At 36.3% G+C, this 17,204-nt stretch overlaps 1 protein-coding gene across 1 annotated transcript in view; it reads left to right on the top strand.

Moving 5' to 3' along the window:
- Window positions 1-17,204, top strand: part of DNAH11 (dynein axonemal heavy chain 11) — a gene marked incomplete at both ends in the record, with an annotated part of 151,645 nt that overhangs the window by 101,590 nt on the left and 32,851 nt on the right. Inside the window, 5 exon segments of the mRNA XM_082329513.1 lie at window positions 7,819-7,938; window positions 12,173-12,228; window positions 12,230-12,344; window positions 15,248-15,483; window positions 16,790-16,912. Of these exon segments, the coding sequence (XP_082185639.1) occupies window positions 7,819-7,938; window positions 12,173-12,228; window positions 12,230-12,344; window positions 15,248-15,483; window positions 16,790-16,912 (650 nt within the window).

Genomic DNA, 17,204 nt, shown 5'->3' with positions numbered 1-17,204 from the left:
CTCATCTGTGTTTATGTTTGTCATTAAACATATCATAAAAATGACATCAAATCTCCTTTGATTTTTTGAAAGACCTCTAAATATATATACACATGCATGCACACATGCACATAGAAGTGGAAACTTTGATTACAGTCTTTTACTGACAAATGTCTTTTGAGTTAATGATTGAATCAAAGACCATCCTTACCACCAAGTACCTATTGAACTTTTGAGAGGGATTATTTGTTGTTTATTAAGTATTCATTTGATGGAGCAACTGCAATGCAAAGCGCTCTTGAAACAGACAAAGACACCTTGTGGTATCTTGGGAGATGGTGGGTGGAAGGAGTTTCTCTACTGCAAGTTAATTACCCTCACTTAATAAAGAAGGCTTTAAGGCACGGCATTAATTGGGTTTAGAAGGCTTTGACTTGGCTTAAGACTTTTTTTGTTGGTAATGCTTAGACCTGAAATCTCACAACTTAAGATGTCAAGCAATAAATGAAGGCTGAACAAAAATGTAATGTGGGGATTATTCTCACTGTATTCTCTTAAATTATCAATTTAAATTATCATTTTAAATTATCAATTTAAGAGAAAGGGCAAGATTCATTTTTACTGAAACTCTCAGAAATCTGTGAGTTATGGTATCTCAGAATTTCATTCTTTATTTCAGGAATTTCCTGTTATTCCTCCTGCTATTGTAGTACCAAGTTTTTTTGTTCTGAAAGCGATGCAGATTTAATGAGTAAAAAAAGATAGCTTTTACAATCTCTCTTCCTCTTCTGGTCCCCTCTGCCCCTCACTCCAAAAATCCCATCAACTGCTACAGCAAGTATTTTGCCTTCATACAGTACAGCCTTAGCTTTGTGACCTTGGAGTTGCCTGTTCAGATCAAAGCACATCTGCCCTCGTGAAGCTTGTATCTACACTAAAAGGTATCTTTACTGAAGAATCTTTTATTTCGCATATCTATACTGAGGATTGTTTATTAAGTGCAAATACTTTTTGGACTAAAATGGCTTTTTAAAGAATTTTTTTAAAATTATTTTTAATACACGGCAGTCACCCCTGAAACTCATGGAATCTTTTATTGTTTTAATGTGTTGCTCAAAGGAGAGCACTATTGCATCTCTGTTCCTTGCCTGATAGTATCTCAAAGAATCTTTTCCTGTTTTAGGTGATCTTGCAGTTCAGTAAGCCTCCAACTTTGAATCTAGTGCTGTCTTTTTATATTTATTTACTTCCCTTTTTATTTCCTCATGAATTTTTCTGGAGGTGGTTAGCAACAGTTTTTGTCTCAGCTATGCTCAGTTCCTAGCAGGAAGAATTCTGCACCGCAGACAAAGTCGCAGTTCCCTCTGCAGTTATCAGTCTTCCTTTTACAAGGTGGGAGGATCCAGTTAAAACTATTATTTTTATAACTGATTCATACCATAGCTGATCAACGTGATGAACTTTTTTAAGGAGCTGTGGCTGTAATTTTTGATTCTCCGGTAGGTCTTACTCATAGCAATAATGAGCTCCAGACCTCATGAGGTTGTTGAATGGAGAATACTATAGCTGGTGAAATTCACTGATGATAAATGCAAAATAATACATACTGGGATGAAATATTTGAACTTTTTATGAATACTTCTTGATTGTTGTTTATTCATTAGTAGTTTAGGGAAGAAGACCCAGGGCTGATTGTGGATAATTCAAAGAAAACTTTAAAGTTAGCCCTGTTTTGAGCTGAGAGTTGGATTGGATGACCTCCAAAGGTCCTTCTAGCCTATACCATCTCATGATTCCAAAATAAAGCAGAAATTTGGTTCATCCAGTAATATTTTACAAGAATATGAACTTCAGTAGAAGAATAAAAAGGAAATACTTGTCTGTGCAGTGTGTATATTATGTATGCTAAAATGTATTTGTAACACTTAAGAGAGTGAGTGGTAAGAGAGTGTTATAATGATATACTAAAAACTGCTGCACAGATCTTACTCAGGAAGACTTACTTTTGGGTTGTTTCTTGTAACTGAGCTGTGACTCAGTCCAGAATTTGAAGATATCAAAAAGGGATTCAATTTTTATATACAAGGAAACTTGAAAAATTTATATACTTCCCTAATTCATGTCTTAATCCACCATTTAATTACTTAGGATTGTTGGTAAAATTTTATTTTGAAGGCGTATTATTCCTCTTGGACAATTCTGTGTTTGCTTCTTGCAGTCCGCATGTTGCATGTCATTTCTCAAGAAGAATGTACAGTCTCTATTTTTAAGTATTCTCCTATGCAGTCTCCCAATATTTCACTTCAAAAGCTTCAGTTACAGTGCAATTCTTTGCACAGGCCAATGCAAAATGTTGTTCATTCAAAGGTCTTGCAAATTCCAGCTAGCAGTAGGATTCTCATCTAATTTGTCATGCTTTTTTCCATGTGTGATGTGACTGAAGTTATTCATTTCCGTGAACTACTTACCTATATATATGCTGTATCCAAATGGGGTATACTGTGCATAAACTTACATACGCTTAGACTAACAATGATTTATGTATCTATTGTACTCATAGAAAGGAAAGAATGTAATTTCTTGTTCATTGAGAAGATTTAAAATGTTATTTAAAGAAAAGATTTGAAAGTGATTGAAGTAACCTAGTTTTAATTACATGTTTAACTTACGTCTTATCTAATAGCTGTGTGGCAGACTGGAAATGATAAAAGCGTCTAAAAGTGTAGTGCATAACATGAAGACACGTCTATATAAAAGCCATTGATAGTTTCCTCAGGACTGGCAACTAGAAGGAAAAATAAAAAATTGCAAATTAGCATGCACCAGAGCTTCAAACAACCTAGGAATCTTAGAAGGAAGTTTCCAGAACTGTAACAAGTTGGGCATGTGACACCCACTTTATAAAATGTTCATCCAAGAAGTTTCAACTGTCAAAAATTGTATGGCTGAGAGATGCATTTCCTCTGATAGTTAGTGCCCAGTTACCTACCTGTGAAATGTTAGAGGATGATGAGAGGCTGAATTCATTAGTAAGGTTCAGCAGGTGGAATGAGCACTGGAGACTGGTGGGTACAGAACAGGATCCTTTCCTGTTTTAGCACTTTTGCTTTTTTAACAGAATTGACACTCATTAATTCCATGAAATCCACCGCTTTACTTGGTTTTGTTTTAACCGTAGTTAGAGCTGGCATTTCACAGAGCTTAGCTTTCTGGGCTCAGCTTTTTTCTCCATCTAAACATGCACAACATGGTCAACAGTGAATATCTTAGCCTGTAGGTTTTCATCCCTGTTCAATAATCCTGAACTGCACTATTCAATCTTACATTTAAAATCAGCTTGCGTTCCTCAGCTGGAAACTTATATCAATCCACATGTTAAAGGACATGACGTTCAACGTGATGTCCCACAGGGAAGACTGTTAGGTACAGCAGTAGCATTAACCAGGATTAGCTGATGAAAACATGCAAATTCAAAGGAAAACATTGACTTTTTGCTGGCATCCATTTTTAGAGTTAGAATGAAGTGCTATATAGATATTCATCAGTTGTCTTCCACTTTTCCAGAGAGTTTTACATCTAGCAAAGTTTTATCAGCTCCGTTTTTCCAACCATGGTAACTTCTCGATCTGCTTCATTTAATGTTTGCATTCAGTATTTTGTAATGTGCACCCCTGCCCCGTGCAGCCTATTCCAGCTGGCTCATGTCACACCTTTTACAGCTATGACTCACTGTGTAAGGGAGTCTGTGAAACAGGTATAAAGAGAAGGCAAATTTGTATTTCTTCTGGAAAAAAAAAATGAACAATGCAGGCACTTCTCAGTGACAAGTGCCTAGTTTTTATTTACCTTAGCTGCTGATAACCCTCTGTACCCCATCAGCCTGTAGAAAGCTCTTATTCCTTATTTCAGTGGTATGCATCCATAGTCTGTAAAAACAAGAAGTCCTCTAATGTTGAAGGATGGTCACTCTTGATATATGAACATTCTTCTACATCTCTATCTGGGCTGCCTGCTGACTGGATCCAGTCTGTGGGAAGTTTTTACCTCACACACCACCTCTTCTTCAGGAGTAGTAGAAGTGCTGTGCAGCCATGTCAGTCATCCCCTGAAGAGCCAAATTTCTTTTAAACTTGCACAAGGCCAGTATGTAGAGCCCACAAGAAGAAGGTACTCCACCAGTGCAAATTCATCTGAATCTGCATGAAATCAAGCAGTACAGAAGAGAGAGATATTTTGTATGTCATTTATGAATGCTAGCCTTTAGTAGTCCTATTTATTCCGGAGCTAAACAAATTCAGTAAGAGCAATGAAGCAGTTACTCTTCTATCTAATCTCTTTTAAATACCTTTCAAGTGGCATTAGAGTTTCTCTTATCATTATCTAGGCATCAATCCACACGTTCAGTTGCCCCCTATCCTTCAGTTCATTTCTTGATCTTTTCCCTTCTGGTCATTTATTTGCTTGTCTCGTACCCATCTTGCTCTATCCAAAGAATAGACTTGAAGGCATGGCATCAGTTGTTAGTAGTCTCTGCTCCTGCATTCACGGATGTTCTGTGCTCCCTGACTCATAATTCAGCTTCTTTCTGTTGGCAAAGAGAGAGAGAAGGAGAGTTGTACGTATTTTTCATATGGAAGTTTTTGCGGCCAGCAATTTTCAGTGATGATAATTGGTGCAGTTGTTAGTAATCAATAATACATCTTTGGTCTAGACAGTACAGTTAAACTAGCCACCTTCCACTTCTCATGGCTTCCAGAATGTATCTTTAAATGAGAAATTAAATTCTTATAAAACAGGGGCAATATTGTAATGAATATTGTCACAGTAATTTTTTTATATCAAATATACGCAGACTGGCATTAATACTAATACAGTATGTCATTTTAAACATTTACAATGTTTTAAAGATGATAAAAAAATACTCCGTGGATGGTGATGCCTACTGATGCTTTCTTGCATGCTAAAGTTTTAATATACGAAGACATACATTTGTCCATCCAGTCAAACAATTGCTCTATGTTTACAGTGAATGGAAAGAAAAACATGTTAGGAAATAGAAAAAAGGATTGTTTCTTCACAAGCAAAAATATTTTTTAAGCATTTTTAGTAAAATTAAATCAGATTTTCATCTTTAAAGAGACTAAAGTTAGCTGCAAAAATATTTGTGAAAATTATGATTTTACATTCACATATATATTACAAGTATGACTATTATATATAAAAAAAAAAAGAGAAGGAAAGGTAGGATGTTTATTAGTGTTGAGGCTAAAAAGTTGGGCCAAGTTCATCCTTTTGGAGGAGATGGTACAATTTGTATTATTTATCATTGCAATCATTACTATTAACATATAAGAGCACTTAAATACAGTGAAAATACCCTCTGACAAGGATTATACAAGGGCACAGTCCAGCAGGCTTGCTGTGGAAAGTAATGGCTCTCTGCTGTGATTTGTGGAGCATAGTTCCCTGACACTAACTTTCTCAATAACAAGCATTTTTAAAACATGTGAATTATCCCATAGAATTTAGAGTACTGGGGTGTAAAATGCCATATGTAATCCTGCTGTTGCTAGACTTATGCTTTGTTTATGTTACATCCTATGAAAGAATGACAAAAGGGAATGGCATGTTTTGTAGTGACACCTTTCCTATTGAAAAGTCATGAGGTAGGAAGTGCTCTGATAAAGGAGGCTATTATGTACCAAAAAAAAAAAAAAACAAACCCCACAGAGATGTTGAGGCATTCCTTACTGTTTGTCTCACTGCAGAAGAATGTTCTTGCCATCTTTACTGCCCGAGCCTTTGATGGATGAGTGTACCTGAACTATGGTCAGGTCTATGTTACAATGCAGGCAAACTTGAAATGCCTAGAAATAAGTTTGTCTTAAAAAAAAGAGAATAGAGAACTGTTTCTTTGTTCATTCTTCTTATGCTCTGCATGCTAGACTGATGGAATTTTACTTAGAGCCCATCTCTGTGAGATGCCCTTATTGAGCAGAAGTCCTCATTAGTCTCTCAATTTAAGATCCATCACCATTAAAAAGTGGATTGGCTGCCTCATTATCCCTAAGAAATCAAGCCAACATTCTTTATCAAGCTCTAAGTTGTAATTTAATCTTTCCCCCTTTACCAATTAATTTCTTATTTTTAATTTATATATTATTTTGAAATTTCCCAATTGCACACCATCAATTCAAGCACTAAACTTGGCAGATGAGTTCTAACTCTCATTCTGCAAAGCCACAGAGCTTTTGTGGAGGTATATACTCCTTGCTTCTGTTACGGTTCTTCCATTAGACCCAAGATGGGAAAATTTTGTTCTAAAGTGGAACTCACTGTTGTTAGTTCTGTAATTACTCTAGAGAAACAAAACAGTTTCAGGCAACTTGCCTGCTGCAGCCTCTGTTGTCTTGCCTTGTCTTTTCTTTTTTCAAAATGGTCTTTCAAGTCCTGCTCCTGTATTCAACTTTTGCCTCACCTGATTATTTGCAAAAATAGTACTTTTCCAGGTGTTAACCTCTTAGCTTTTATCACTCAACTATCTGAGTTTTCTAACCCATTTCTTTTCATTAGGTCTTCTTCGTTTGCTGAGCTGGAAAGGATTCTCTTTTTTTTCTGATAGAGTAGGAAAGAATGTAAGTGTTTATCTTCCTGGTGAAAGGGAAAACTGAGATAGACACATTGTGGGTACTTTTCCTCTTTTTGGTCCTTTTTGATGAACAGATGCATTAGTTTGGAGTTTTTATTTTTATGACCAAAAGACACTTGTAATTTTTCCCCCTTGTTTTGTTGACTAACTATTCTTGACTGATTATTATCGTATTTTTTTTGACTTTTTCAGAAAGACAGGGTGTTGTATCTTCAACAATGATAACAGGATAGCTCCTCAGCCAAGCATCTTTCAGCTGTCTTAGTTAAGTAGGCATTAATAGAAACATTTTTTCACGATTTTATCTAAAAATCCCATGTCATCCTAAAAGAATCTGGAGAAAATGCTTCAGCTCAGCAAATTACCAGTTGCATAGCAGGAGTGACAGAGAATGAAGAAAAGAAAGGGTCTGAGCAGTCTGAGAGGGAATTTACAGGGGCTCGCTGGGGGTGGGCAGTGGCTGCTACTGAGTTGAGGTACATTCAGTATGAAATCCCTGAAAGCAGAGGGAGGGCATGTTGCTGCCTTTTGAGCAGAGTGCATAAAAGTGTGGTTAAAGATATTTGGTGAAGGTGTGGGCTGGCATGCAGGAGATCTGCTTGTTTTTTGCCACTGTTGAAACCATCCTGACCACCCAAGAGCAAATTGCTGGATCTTCGTAGGCCACCAGGCTCATATACGAAATAAAAATAAGAATTATTTTCTTGCAATTTTTTTTCTCTCTGGCATAATTTTAATACTCCGGAATGCGTAGGACTTAATTATAATGGCCTAGGATGTTTGTTACTGAATCTAGCACAATAAACTTGCAGTTTTGTCTGGGACCTCTAGATCCTACTGCAATACAGGCCATTGTCATCACACAGAAATATTTCTCTTCCTATTGTTATCTCCAAGCACCTGATCTCCACATTTTAAATAAATATTTGGTAGAGTATCCTAATGATGGGTTTGTTCCAAATTGTTGTTAGTTAGCGTACTTACATCGTGCCAGGAGCTGTAGAAAGAACAGAGTACAACAAAACCTTTCCTCTAAAGTTTGTATCCTTCAGACTTAAAGGTACCGTCTACAATTATTGTCATTAAAATATATTGTATAAAATGAAATAAAATAAAATTTAAAAAAGAGCAACACCAAAAAAACCAACAAACCTTAAACTATAGTATTTACCTATCCCTTTTCTGAATAGATTCTGGATAGCAATCTGCGTAAGCTCACAGCTTCACTCGAGAAAGTCCGATGTCAGGATGATGTGAATCAAAAAAACAAAACTATTGAGCTGGCCAACAGGCTGGTCAAGGGACTTGAGGTAAGAAGAACTTGCCTGAATGTTCTTGCTAGTGTGAGTTTTGAAATATTTGAAATGTTTTATTGAGCATGAGGTTAAACTTAAATTTTTAAGGATAGTGTGGGAAAAAAGGCTGGGGGGGGGGGGGGGCAGGACAGGCACAAGATGACACTTATTAGAAATCATTTAAATGGGGGGAAAAAAAACCCAAACAAACCACAAATAAACCCATGATAAAATCCTGAGAAGTAAAATGTGCTGCACCACAATTGCATTTCCTAAAAATCATGTATTGCTGAGCAACTGATATTGGCATGATTGCTGGAAAGAAGTCTTGATAACTAAGTTACCACATTTATACACAACTGTGAACACGTTGTGACAGGCTGGGCAGCCTCTAGTTAATGAGCAGAAAGACTGAATAATCCTGTAGGTCAGGATGGAGTCACCCTGCATCTGCCCCCGTTGCACTTTAGATTGTAAATAAGTGGAAGGCACCAATCAGATATTTGCTGTTTGCTTTTGTTTTTTTTTTTTTTCCTTTTGCAGAAACTACTAATTTTTAAATAAGAATGAAATGTATTTATGTTAAAATTATATATATTTCAGTGTGGTTATTACCTTTATTTGCAGACAAACATCACTAAAGCTAACACATGCCTATTTAACGGTCAGTAACCATTCAAGTCAGCCACAGCTTTGCTGTGCAGTCTCTCCTCAGTCTGTACAGAAATTGTGCTGTCTCAATTCATCATCTAGAATTTTAACCATTCCTTTTTGACAAATAAGTGTAAATAACAGGAAATAAAAAGTACAAAGAATATTTACACTACTACTTGAGTTCCCAAGGCAGTCTGAATAAATATTTTAAGTTGGATTTCATAAAATCCCTGTGACCTTGCTTTCTAAGATCACAGGGTGAATAGTTTTGTTTCTGTAAATCTCTCAGCAGAGGCTGGCAATCAAGAAGATTAAATCAGTTTAGAAAAAAAATTAATGTAAGAGTATATAAAAAATTCTCAGTGCAATTAAAACAGATCCATTTTGATACCCAATTCTGAAATTAATATGCCTAGAAATATAAAATGTGTAAATAATCTTTTCTTTGGTAGAAAAACAGTGAAGTCACTGTTACTATCTGCATATGAAAACTTTTGTTCGCCCCAAGATGTCTGAGACAGTCACTGTTAGCCTGACCCGGCAGACCCACAAAGCCTCTGTGGAAGCCAATGGCCTTTGCCCATAGGTAGTCTCCAAGTCTTGGATTTGAAGATTTCTACACAGTTAAAAGAATTTTTTCTCCAACATTTGAGTTTTTGTTAGTGATCTTATTGTGTAAGTTAAGGGGGGAAATATTTAAAAGGATTAAGGGGGGAAATATTTAAAAGGATTAATTGAGAACGTCAAGTCTTTTCCTCTGAGAATAAATTCTTTTTGACTAGAACAGGAGACAGTTAACTTCTGAAAAGCATCAAGACTGATGATTTTGTCTATATAGCATTGACCTGGAAGCTCAACCATTCAGACTAATAAATCAGGCAATTTATATTTAATCATTAACTAACTCCCGAGCTGAACAGCTGTTCAAAATTAGAAATGGGTCACCCCGGCCAGGATGACATTACAGGCAATCTATAATGCATTAGAATAAAATTATAGTGATTTTTAACTGTCTGGAAATTTATTACACTGCATGTTCCAACTCTTAAACCCTTGTTAGCCAATGTCACTAGTGATTTATGGTGCTTGGGTGGTATGGTAAAATTACTGAAGATTTAAATAGACAATCATTCTATGTTTAGTAAATCTTCAAATTTCAAAGCTATTTTGGAGAATGAGGTGGGTGCTTTTTATTGTTTATGACTTACCAGTCAGTGACAACAAGAAGAGAGAATGGATAAATCAAAAAAGCCCGCTTGTAAATTAATGGATTTATTGTCTTGTTGCCTTCAGTTAATGGTTTAAAGAAGAATCCAATGACTTCTGTAGGAAAAAATGAATGTCTAAAATACTTCAAAAAAAAAAAAAAAAAACCAAACCCCTGCTACATTACAAAGATTGCTGTTAAAGCTTTCAACAGGAATAGTCCTTTACTTGTCATTTGTTGGGCACCTCTTATGAATGTGACCAGGGTTTAGGAGGCCTTCACACACTGAGTTCCTGCATTTCCACTGTGAAACATTTAAATGCTAACTCTTTTAACCGCAGTACTTTGATTAAAGATACTTCCATTTTCTTAGTGGGTATTTTATATTCCTATTTTATAACAAAAGAGTTTGAGTCTTCTGTTATCGTAGAATTCTGTGTCTGTATTTACAGGATAGGATGTTTAACCATTTCAGTAAATATTTCTGATTTTTCTGAAAAATACAGATGAAAAATACTTAATGAATATCAAATTTAACAATTATTTTGTTACTTTGTTTTTGCACACATAGAAATTTATTTTTAAAATGAGAGTGAGATTGTTATTTGAGATTGATTTTATACATTTTTAAGGCTTTCAAGGATGACCATATCTAAGAGTATTCTTTTAAGCTCTCCACCAGCTAGCACCAGCAAAATGCAAGCATTTTACATTAAATTATTTGAAGTACGGAGGATGCTTTCTATTCAGTGATTTTCATTGATTTTGACTGCATCATGTAAAGGACCAGAAAAATATATTTTGATTACTGTCATTGCTCTGAAAAAATAAGGTCTGTACGGACAGTGGGTAAAGGACAGTCCTTATAAGTTGTTCAACAGTGTGCTTTCCTTCTTTCATGCTCGCCCTTTCTTTGCTTCAGACCCTCTGCTCACTGGAGAATGATTTCCTGAGGTTTCCCTGATGCAAGTGAACAAACTGTGAAACAACTTTTATTTTATCCTGAGTATTTCAAACAGTACAAACAAGGAAGAAAGGTTATGGCAGTCTATTCCAATTTTACATCTAGATTTTCATCAGTTTGAAGATGACTCTAATGGATGATCAATTTTTACCTTCCTTTCCATGCTGAAACTATTTGAGCATACATTCATGCATACATTTATTCCTTTGCTGGGAATTGTATACACAGAACAATCAAAGTATAATGTGCCAAATACTGCTTGTTTGGTTTTTATACCATGTCATAAATTCTGATTGAAAAGGAGATGGTGATTTGATCCACGTTAACTTTCTTTAAAGAAGATACTTTCATTTCTCTGAAATGCTTTAGCCACCATTTCAACATTTTAAATAGACAGAGGGCTGTCTTTACAATGTAACTGGAATAAAATAACAGCTTACCATATAGCTACTAATAAGAAATCATCAATATCTGAGACCGTTCCTGACTATTCATCCAAAATATCCCAAGGTAAGCGTGGTTAAGATGAACTCTGCAAAGTGCACAAGGGATTCCAGAAATCGGGGCTCTCTGTGGGGAAAAAAAATATGAAGAAAACAATTTCTAGAGTTAAATTTTGGCAGAATCATTGAAGCTATAAGGAACCTTCTGAGATCATCTAGTCCATACCCCTGCTCAAACTGGATTGGTTAGACCAGATTGCCCAGGACCATGTCCAGTCAGGTTTTGAATATCTCCCAGGATGGAAACTCCACAGCCTCTCTGGGCAGCCTGTGTGTTTGACCACCCTCGTCTTTCCTCCTGTCGAAATTCCAGATCATTACAGCTTTTAACTCAGTAAAACTTCTGTAGCTAGTAGGTAAAACAAACCAGACAAATAAGAGGAAAAAAACCTACAACTCTTCTGCCTCGCCCCTTCCCTTGGAAAAAAATGTGACAAAAAAATAGAAGTCACATCTTTGTTGAGGTTGAAACAGCTTTTTCTCCTTTCTTCATTTTTTTGTCTCTTAATATTCTTCTTTCCTTGCATTTTCTGAATCTTGCTGGAAATGATTACACTTTGCACAAGGCACTGCTGCCATACTCTACCTGGCAGTAGTATGCCAGATGCTGCCAGTATTGCCGTGTGTCTGCCATACTGTATCTGGTCTAGGCAAAAGCACCATTACTGAAAAAAATCAGAAAAGGGAAGGACATAGAATACTTGGTGAAGAGCTCCATCCTATTTTTTCAGATTCAAAGGCTTCAAATCGCCACCAGAAATTATGGGTTGTTTCAGCCTTGCAGGCTTAGGAAGTATATCTCTTGCTAACAGAGTACCTTCCCTGTCATGCTTTTGCATGCTTCTGGTTTTTAATGTGGAGATTAAATCTTCTGCCACTTCCAAGTTGTTTGGGAGACACCATTTTAATTTTGCTTTGCAGTCTGAAAACATGCATTGGAGCCAGTCTGTTGAAAACCTCAAAGCACAAAAGAAAACTATGTAGTGACATCTTATTAACAGCAGCATTTGTGTCTTACTTTGGACCCTTCACAAAACAGTATCACCAGGAACTGATGGACCATTTCTGGATTGCTTTTCTGAAGTCACAAAAGGTAAAATTTGCTGTACAAAATGGAAGTCTCCAGTGAAGACTCTGATTTGTTAAAGTTGCTGTCTTTCAAAAATTTGAAATACAGATCTGTATTTAAAAGTGGCTATAAAATACTCTTTGCAGGTATTTGTTTTCCAGTATATATATATGTGTGTGCATATGTGTGTGTGTATATATATCCACACACACATGTACTTTCCTCAGATTACAGGTATATTTTGAGGGGAATGGGAGAGAGAGGTTGAGTTCTCTTTGACAAAAGAAAATCCCTTTCCTTTCCAAATCTTAGTGCCAAATTCTGTCCTTTGTGACACCTGTGTAACAGCAAATGCTATAAATAGTGATACAGCTGTATAGAGAGACCTATTCTGTTTAACTTTTCAGCTCCAGGAAGAGCATGTAGTTATGATAATCCCCATTTCTCTGTACAAGGAGTAAACCGTGATAGTACTCAATAAATGCATAAAGGCTCTAACACTTAGAGTTGTCTCTGCAAACCTTTCTCCATCCTTCCTTGTGAAGCTTTGGACCGTTCCTTTCTTCCTTACTGCTGCAAATGCTTCTCACCTCTTCCTACTTGTTTCCTGTTTCTCATGTGCCACAAATCACAGCTTTATATCACGATCAATGTAGTTTATTCTCTGAAATATGTGACGTGTGGAACTCTTACCCCATTTTAAATCATAAAGCTAAGGCAAAGCGGACAAGCTGAGTTGCCTTGAAGACACTCTGGAAATACAGTTAAAGCCAAATCCAAGCTTCCCAAGGTCAGCACTCAGAACCGCGGGGGCGTCTTTTTGTAGATGTTTCCTTTGTGTGAGAGTTTAACAGTCACCAATTTGTGTGGAGCTTTGTTTTGCCTGGAACATCTCTCTGTCCTTTTCCACTGAAAATTTGTCTGCGGATAAAGTTCTTTCTCAAAAACCTCCTTCTACCTTGCAGCTTAATGCTGATATGTAGAACAAATTACCCCTGTGTATTCATTTTCAGTAGTGGGACTCTTGAAATAAATGTCATTCTTAACTCTTTTAAGAATCCTCTGAAATGGATTTAACGTTTTTATAAATAAAAATAATCCATACTGTAACTTCTTACTTTTTAAGATGCTTTCACTGAACAGCAGTGAGATAAAATACCTCATTTCAGTTTTGATTATTTCCCTGCAAGTGGGGAAGAGTGAAAAAGAGGAGAGAAATGCATTTATGAAGTGGTGTTAAAAACAGATGTTTATTAATAGTCCTCTTTAGAAGGAACCACAACTAGCTCTATGCCATGAAGTATCAGTTTTGTGCAGATATGGAGACAATAGATGTATCTATATATTAAAATGTTTTTTTGCATTGTGTGAAAATTTGTATTAGAAACCCTGAAAATACGCCAGTGCTAGTGTTTTCCACAAGGAAGTATTTCAGCTCATGGAAATGACTGTATTGCTTGCCGTACAGCCCAGAGATAAAACAAGTCATATTTTCAGTCTTCTGGTATATTTAGATAAATATGTTACACACGGGAGATAAATACGTTGCATGCTTGCAGAGGGGAATGTATGCCTGTTGGTCTTTTTGTGCTTGTATTTTCAGAAAGTTCATCAAAAGTTAGGTTTATTTTGGGCTCTGTGATTATAATCAGGGGTTAGACAATTTTAAGGTGGTATGTATTTTGTAATAATATGGTAACTATGACATTGTACCACAGAAACTGCACTAGAGGTATGGTGCCATTCTAAGTAATACCAATAATTGTGCAAATTTGGCTCAACTTAAATATATGTAATTATTTTCTTTATAAATAACCACCAGATTTACATGCTTTTTTATTTCAGTGGGCACTTTTAAAAGAATCTCCAGTCTATAAGCCAGCACTAAGGACTATGCATGTCTAGAGAGGAGGAAAATTTTGATGGAAGAGTTTTTAAAACACTTCTGAATGGGGTAGAAGATAGTTCAGGCTAAATACTGATGATGCTGTGCTTTCTTTTAATTTATGGGTTTAGAATTCAATCCAGAAATCACAAATAAGGAAGCCTGGGATAACATCGTGTAGGAATTGGTGGGAGTTTGCCCTTTGCTTCAGTAAGAAAAAATTTAATTCCAGGCATCCAGCATAGATCTTTTATGCTTCCACTAGCACTTTTGTGTTACAAATAACTTAGTTATTCACTTTCTCTTACTCTGTTGTGTTGCATAAGGCATTTCCCATCCCACCCATACCCATTTGGTAAGCACTGATTTCAGATGTTCCATTTCTTTTTGTTTTCATCTCCTTGTAAATGCCTGTGACAAGATAGTATCCAGCAAGTGTGGCTTTCTAACAGCTGCTCTAGCGTCCGTGGAGATCGCAGCTTCCTACTTAGTGAACAGGCACTCACACAAGAGCATTGCCACAGCTGGTGCCACGCAGGGAGCTCCAAGGCTGCCTCTGCCCCTGGAGATGGTCCTGTTTGCTGGCTCTTGACCTTGTTAGCGTATAGCTGAACTATATTAATAAGATACCATGGGAATCCTCTTTTTGTCATTTTTGTGTAGATAAATACTGATTTATGTTCCAGAAATGCCTGCCTAAGAGCATACATGAGCATTGAATTTGCAACATCAGAATCCATATACACTGAAATTTATAATATGTGGTGCTTTTTTAACTTTATTGAACTATAAATATATTTTATGAAGTAAATGTCTTAAATGAAAACAGGGTTTTTTTAAATCCGTGATAAATATAATAAGCTGCTTCTCATCACATTTCCTAGTATAGTTTTTTGTATCTGAGACTCCACAGGGATCCTCCTTACTTTTCTGCCTAAAAAGCCTTAATTTATATCAGCCCAGTTATCCTGTGCATTGCACTGAGTCATGTCTTGCTGCTTGGTAACCTTGCTGGATGATTATATTCCACTCTGATTCAAAGGTTCCTATTCTTGTGACGGAAGGCCTGGACCCGATTGCCACGTTGACAAATGATGCTACGATTGTGCCGTGGAGTAACCAGGGACTGCCCAGTGATAGGATGTCAACAGAAAATGCCACTATTCTAACAAACTGTGAGTGCTGGCCTCCGATGATAGATCCCCAGCAACAGGGAATTAAATGGATAGAGAATAAATATGGAGCTGACCTTAAAGTCATACATCTAGGACAGAAAGGGTATGTGCATGCTGAAGAACCTGCTTTCATGTTTACTGCCCTGAAGTTCCCCTAATTTTTGTAAGGCATTGGTGTTTGTTGGAATGCGCTTACATGAAGACTTGAAATATTACATCACTGTTGCTTATTTATCCATGGCATCTTTTTCCATTTAAAATGGTGCTTGAAAGAGGACCTTTTTTATGCTATTTTCAGGTGTTGAGGAGAAAATGAAGTGAAAGTTGAGGTATGCTTCTTATGACTGGCAAGTCACTTTTTTAATAGGTAAGGTGCAAATCCCGATGATATGACACTGCTTATACTGTACAGTTTAGTCAGCAGAACACAGCACGTGCACCTTACAGAGGGAAAGATTCAATCCAGTGTACAGCATTCAAGGCAAAAGCCAATTATCAAGTCTTCTGCTGATAAACATGTTTTTAATTCTCGTTACTATTACAGAATTATATGTAAGTTGATAGCACTTGCATGTAATTGATCTGTTCATATCTTTTCTCATGTTTACTTTGATTTAGGGAGACAACTAGGTAAGATTTAGCTGCTCCATTTCAAAGGGCTATCTGAGTTTATTTTACTGAATTTCAGATACAACAAGCAATTACACAGTGCAGTAAATGGTCACGGTAATGCCTCATTTTTAAACAAAGTGTTAAATTTATTTATCTAACCGCTTATCTGGTCTGCTCCTCTGAACAAACTCTTTTCCCTCACCTGCCCTGATTTTTTTAATTCTTTTTCCAACCCTCACAAATAATTGTAATTTTCATTCGTACCCCGCAGTACCCTTCTGCATGAAGCTATATTGTCTGCTTACTTATCCTTCCATGATTATCTACCCTCTTCTCGGTGCCTGTTGAAACAGAGTGCTTCCAAGTCATTCAGATACCATGCCTTCAAGAAAGCATTTATAGTGTAGAAGAGGTTGTACCAAAAGCTATACCACAAAAACATATAATTAAAAAAACAGCAAAAGCTAAAAAATATATGTGCCCCCCCAACTTCTCTATGTCAATTCCAATGGCTTCAATGTGGGGCTATATCCTCATATTTGCTTATAAGAAAAGCCCCAGCAATATATTTTTTGTTTATTATGGGGACTAGTAAAAGCATAGGTGTAAAGATGTTGAACTCAAAACTGTCGGGCTCTTAACCACTGGGAAGTTCTTTGTAAACAGTTCTGCGTGGTTTAACCATGCTCTTTTAGAAAAACTTCTCCAACTCTAATATATAAAAGAAATCTTTCTATGACCAGCATTTATCTAATATTTGAGGGTTTGTTTTTTTTTTTTTTATTTTTCATGTTAAGTTTTCTGAAGACCATTGAAAGAGCTTTGGCTTGTGGAGAGACTGTACTAATCAAAAACATGGGTGAATCTATTGATCCCATACTTGATCCCCTGTTTGGAAGACATACAGATAAAAAGGGAAAGTAAGTATACTTGAGTAATCGGATTTTTTCCATGACAACTGGATCTATGTTGCTTTGATTGACACATTTTGCTTACTACTTCATAACCCTTCATGAAGTTATTTATTTCTTTTTAAAATGCAATGGCTAAAAACTGGTGATGAGTGGATATTAATATGTTAGTATCTGTATGATTAGATAACAAAATTCTCTTCTCAATTCGCAAATTGGAGTCGAAATACAATACAGACATGCATGTGAGTTTCTCAACCCAAAGTGAAAATCTTTCCTTTTTTTACTTCCAAAAAAGAAA

Source organism: Platalea leucorodia (genome assembly GCF_965183815.1).
Source record: "Platalea leucorodia genome assembly, chromosome: 1".
Taxonomy (NCBI): Eukaryota; Metazoa; Chordata; class Aves; order Pelecaniformes; family Threskiornithidae; genus Platalea; species Platalea leucorodia.
The sequence above is the reverse complement of the archived record's forward strand: the minus strand, read 5'-3'. Positions and strand labels throughout refer to the sequence as shown.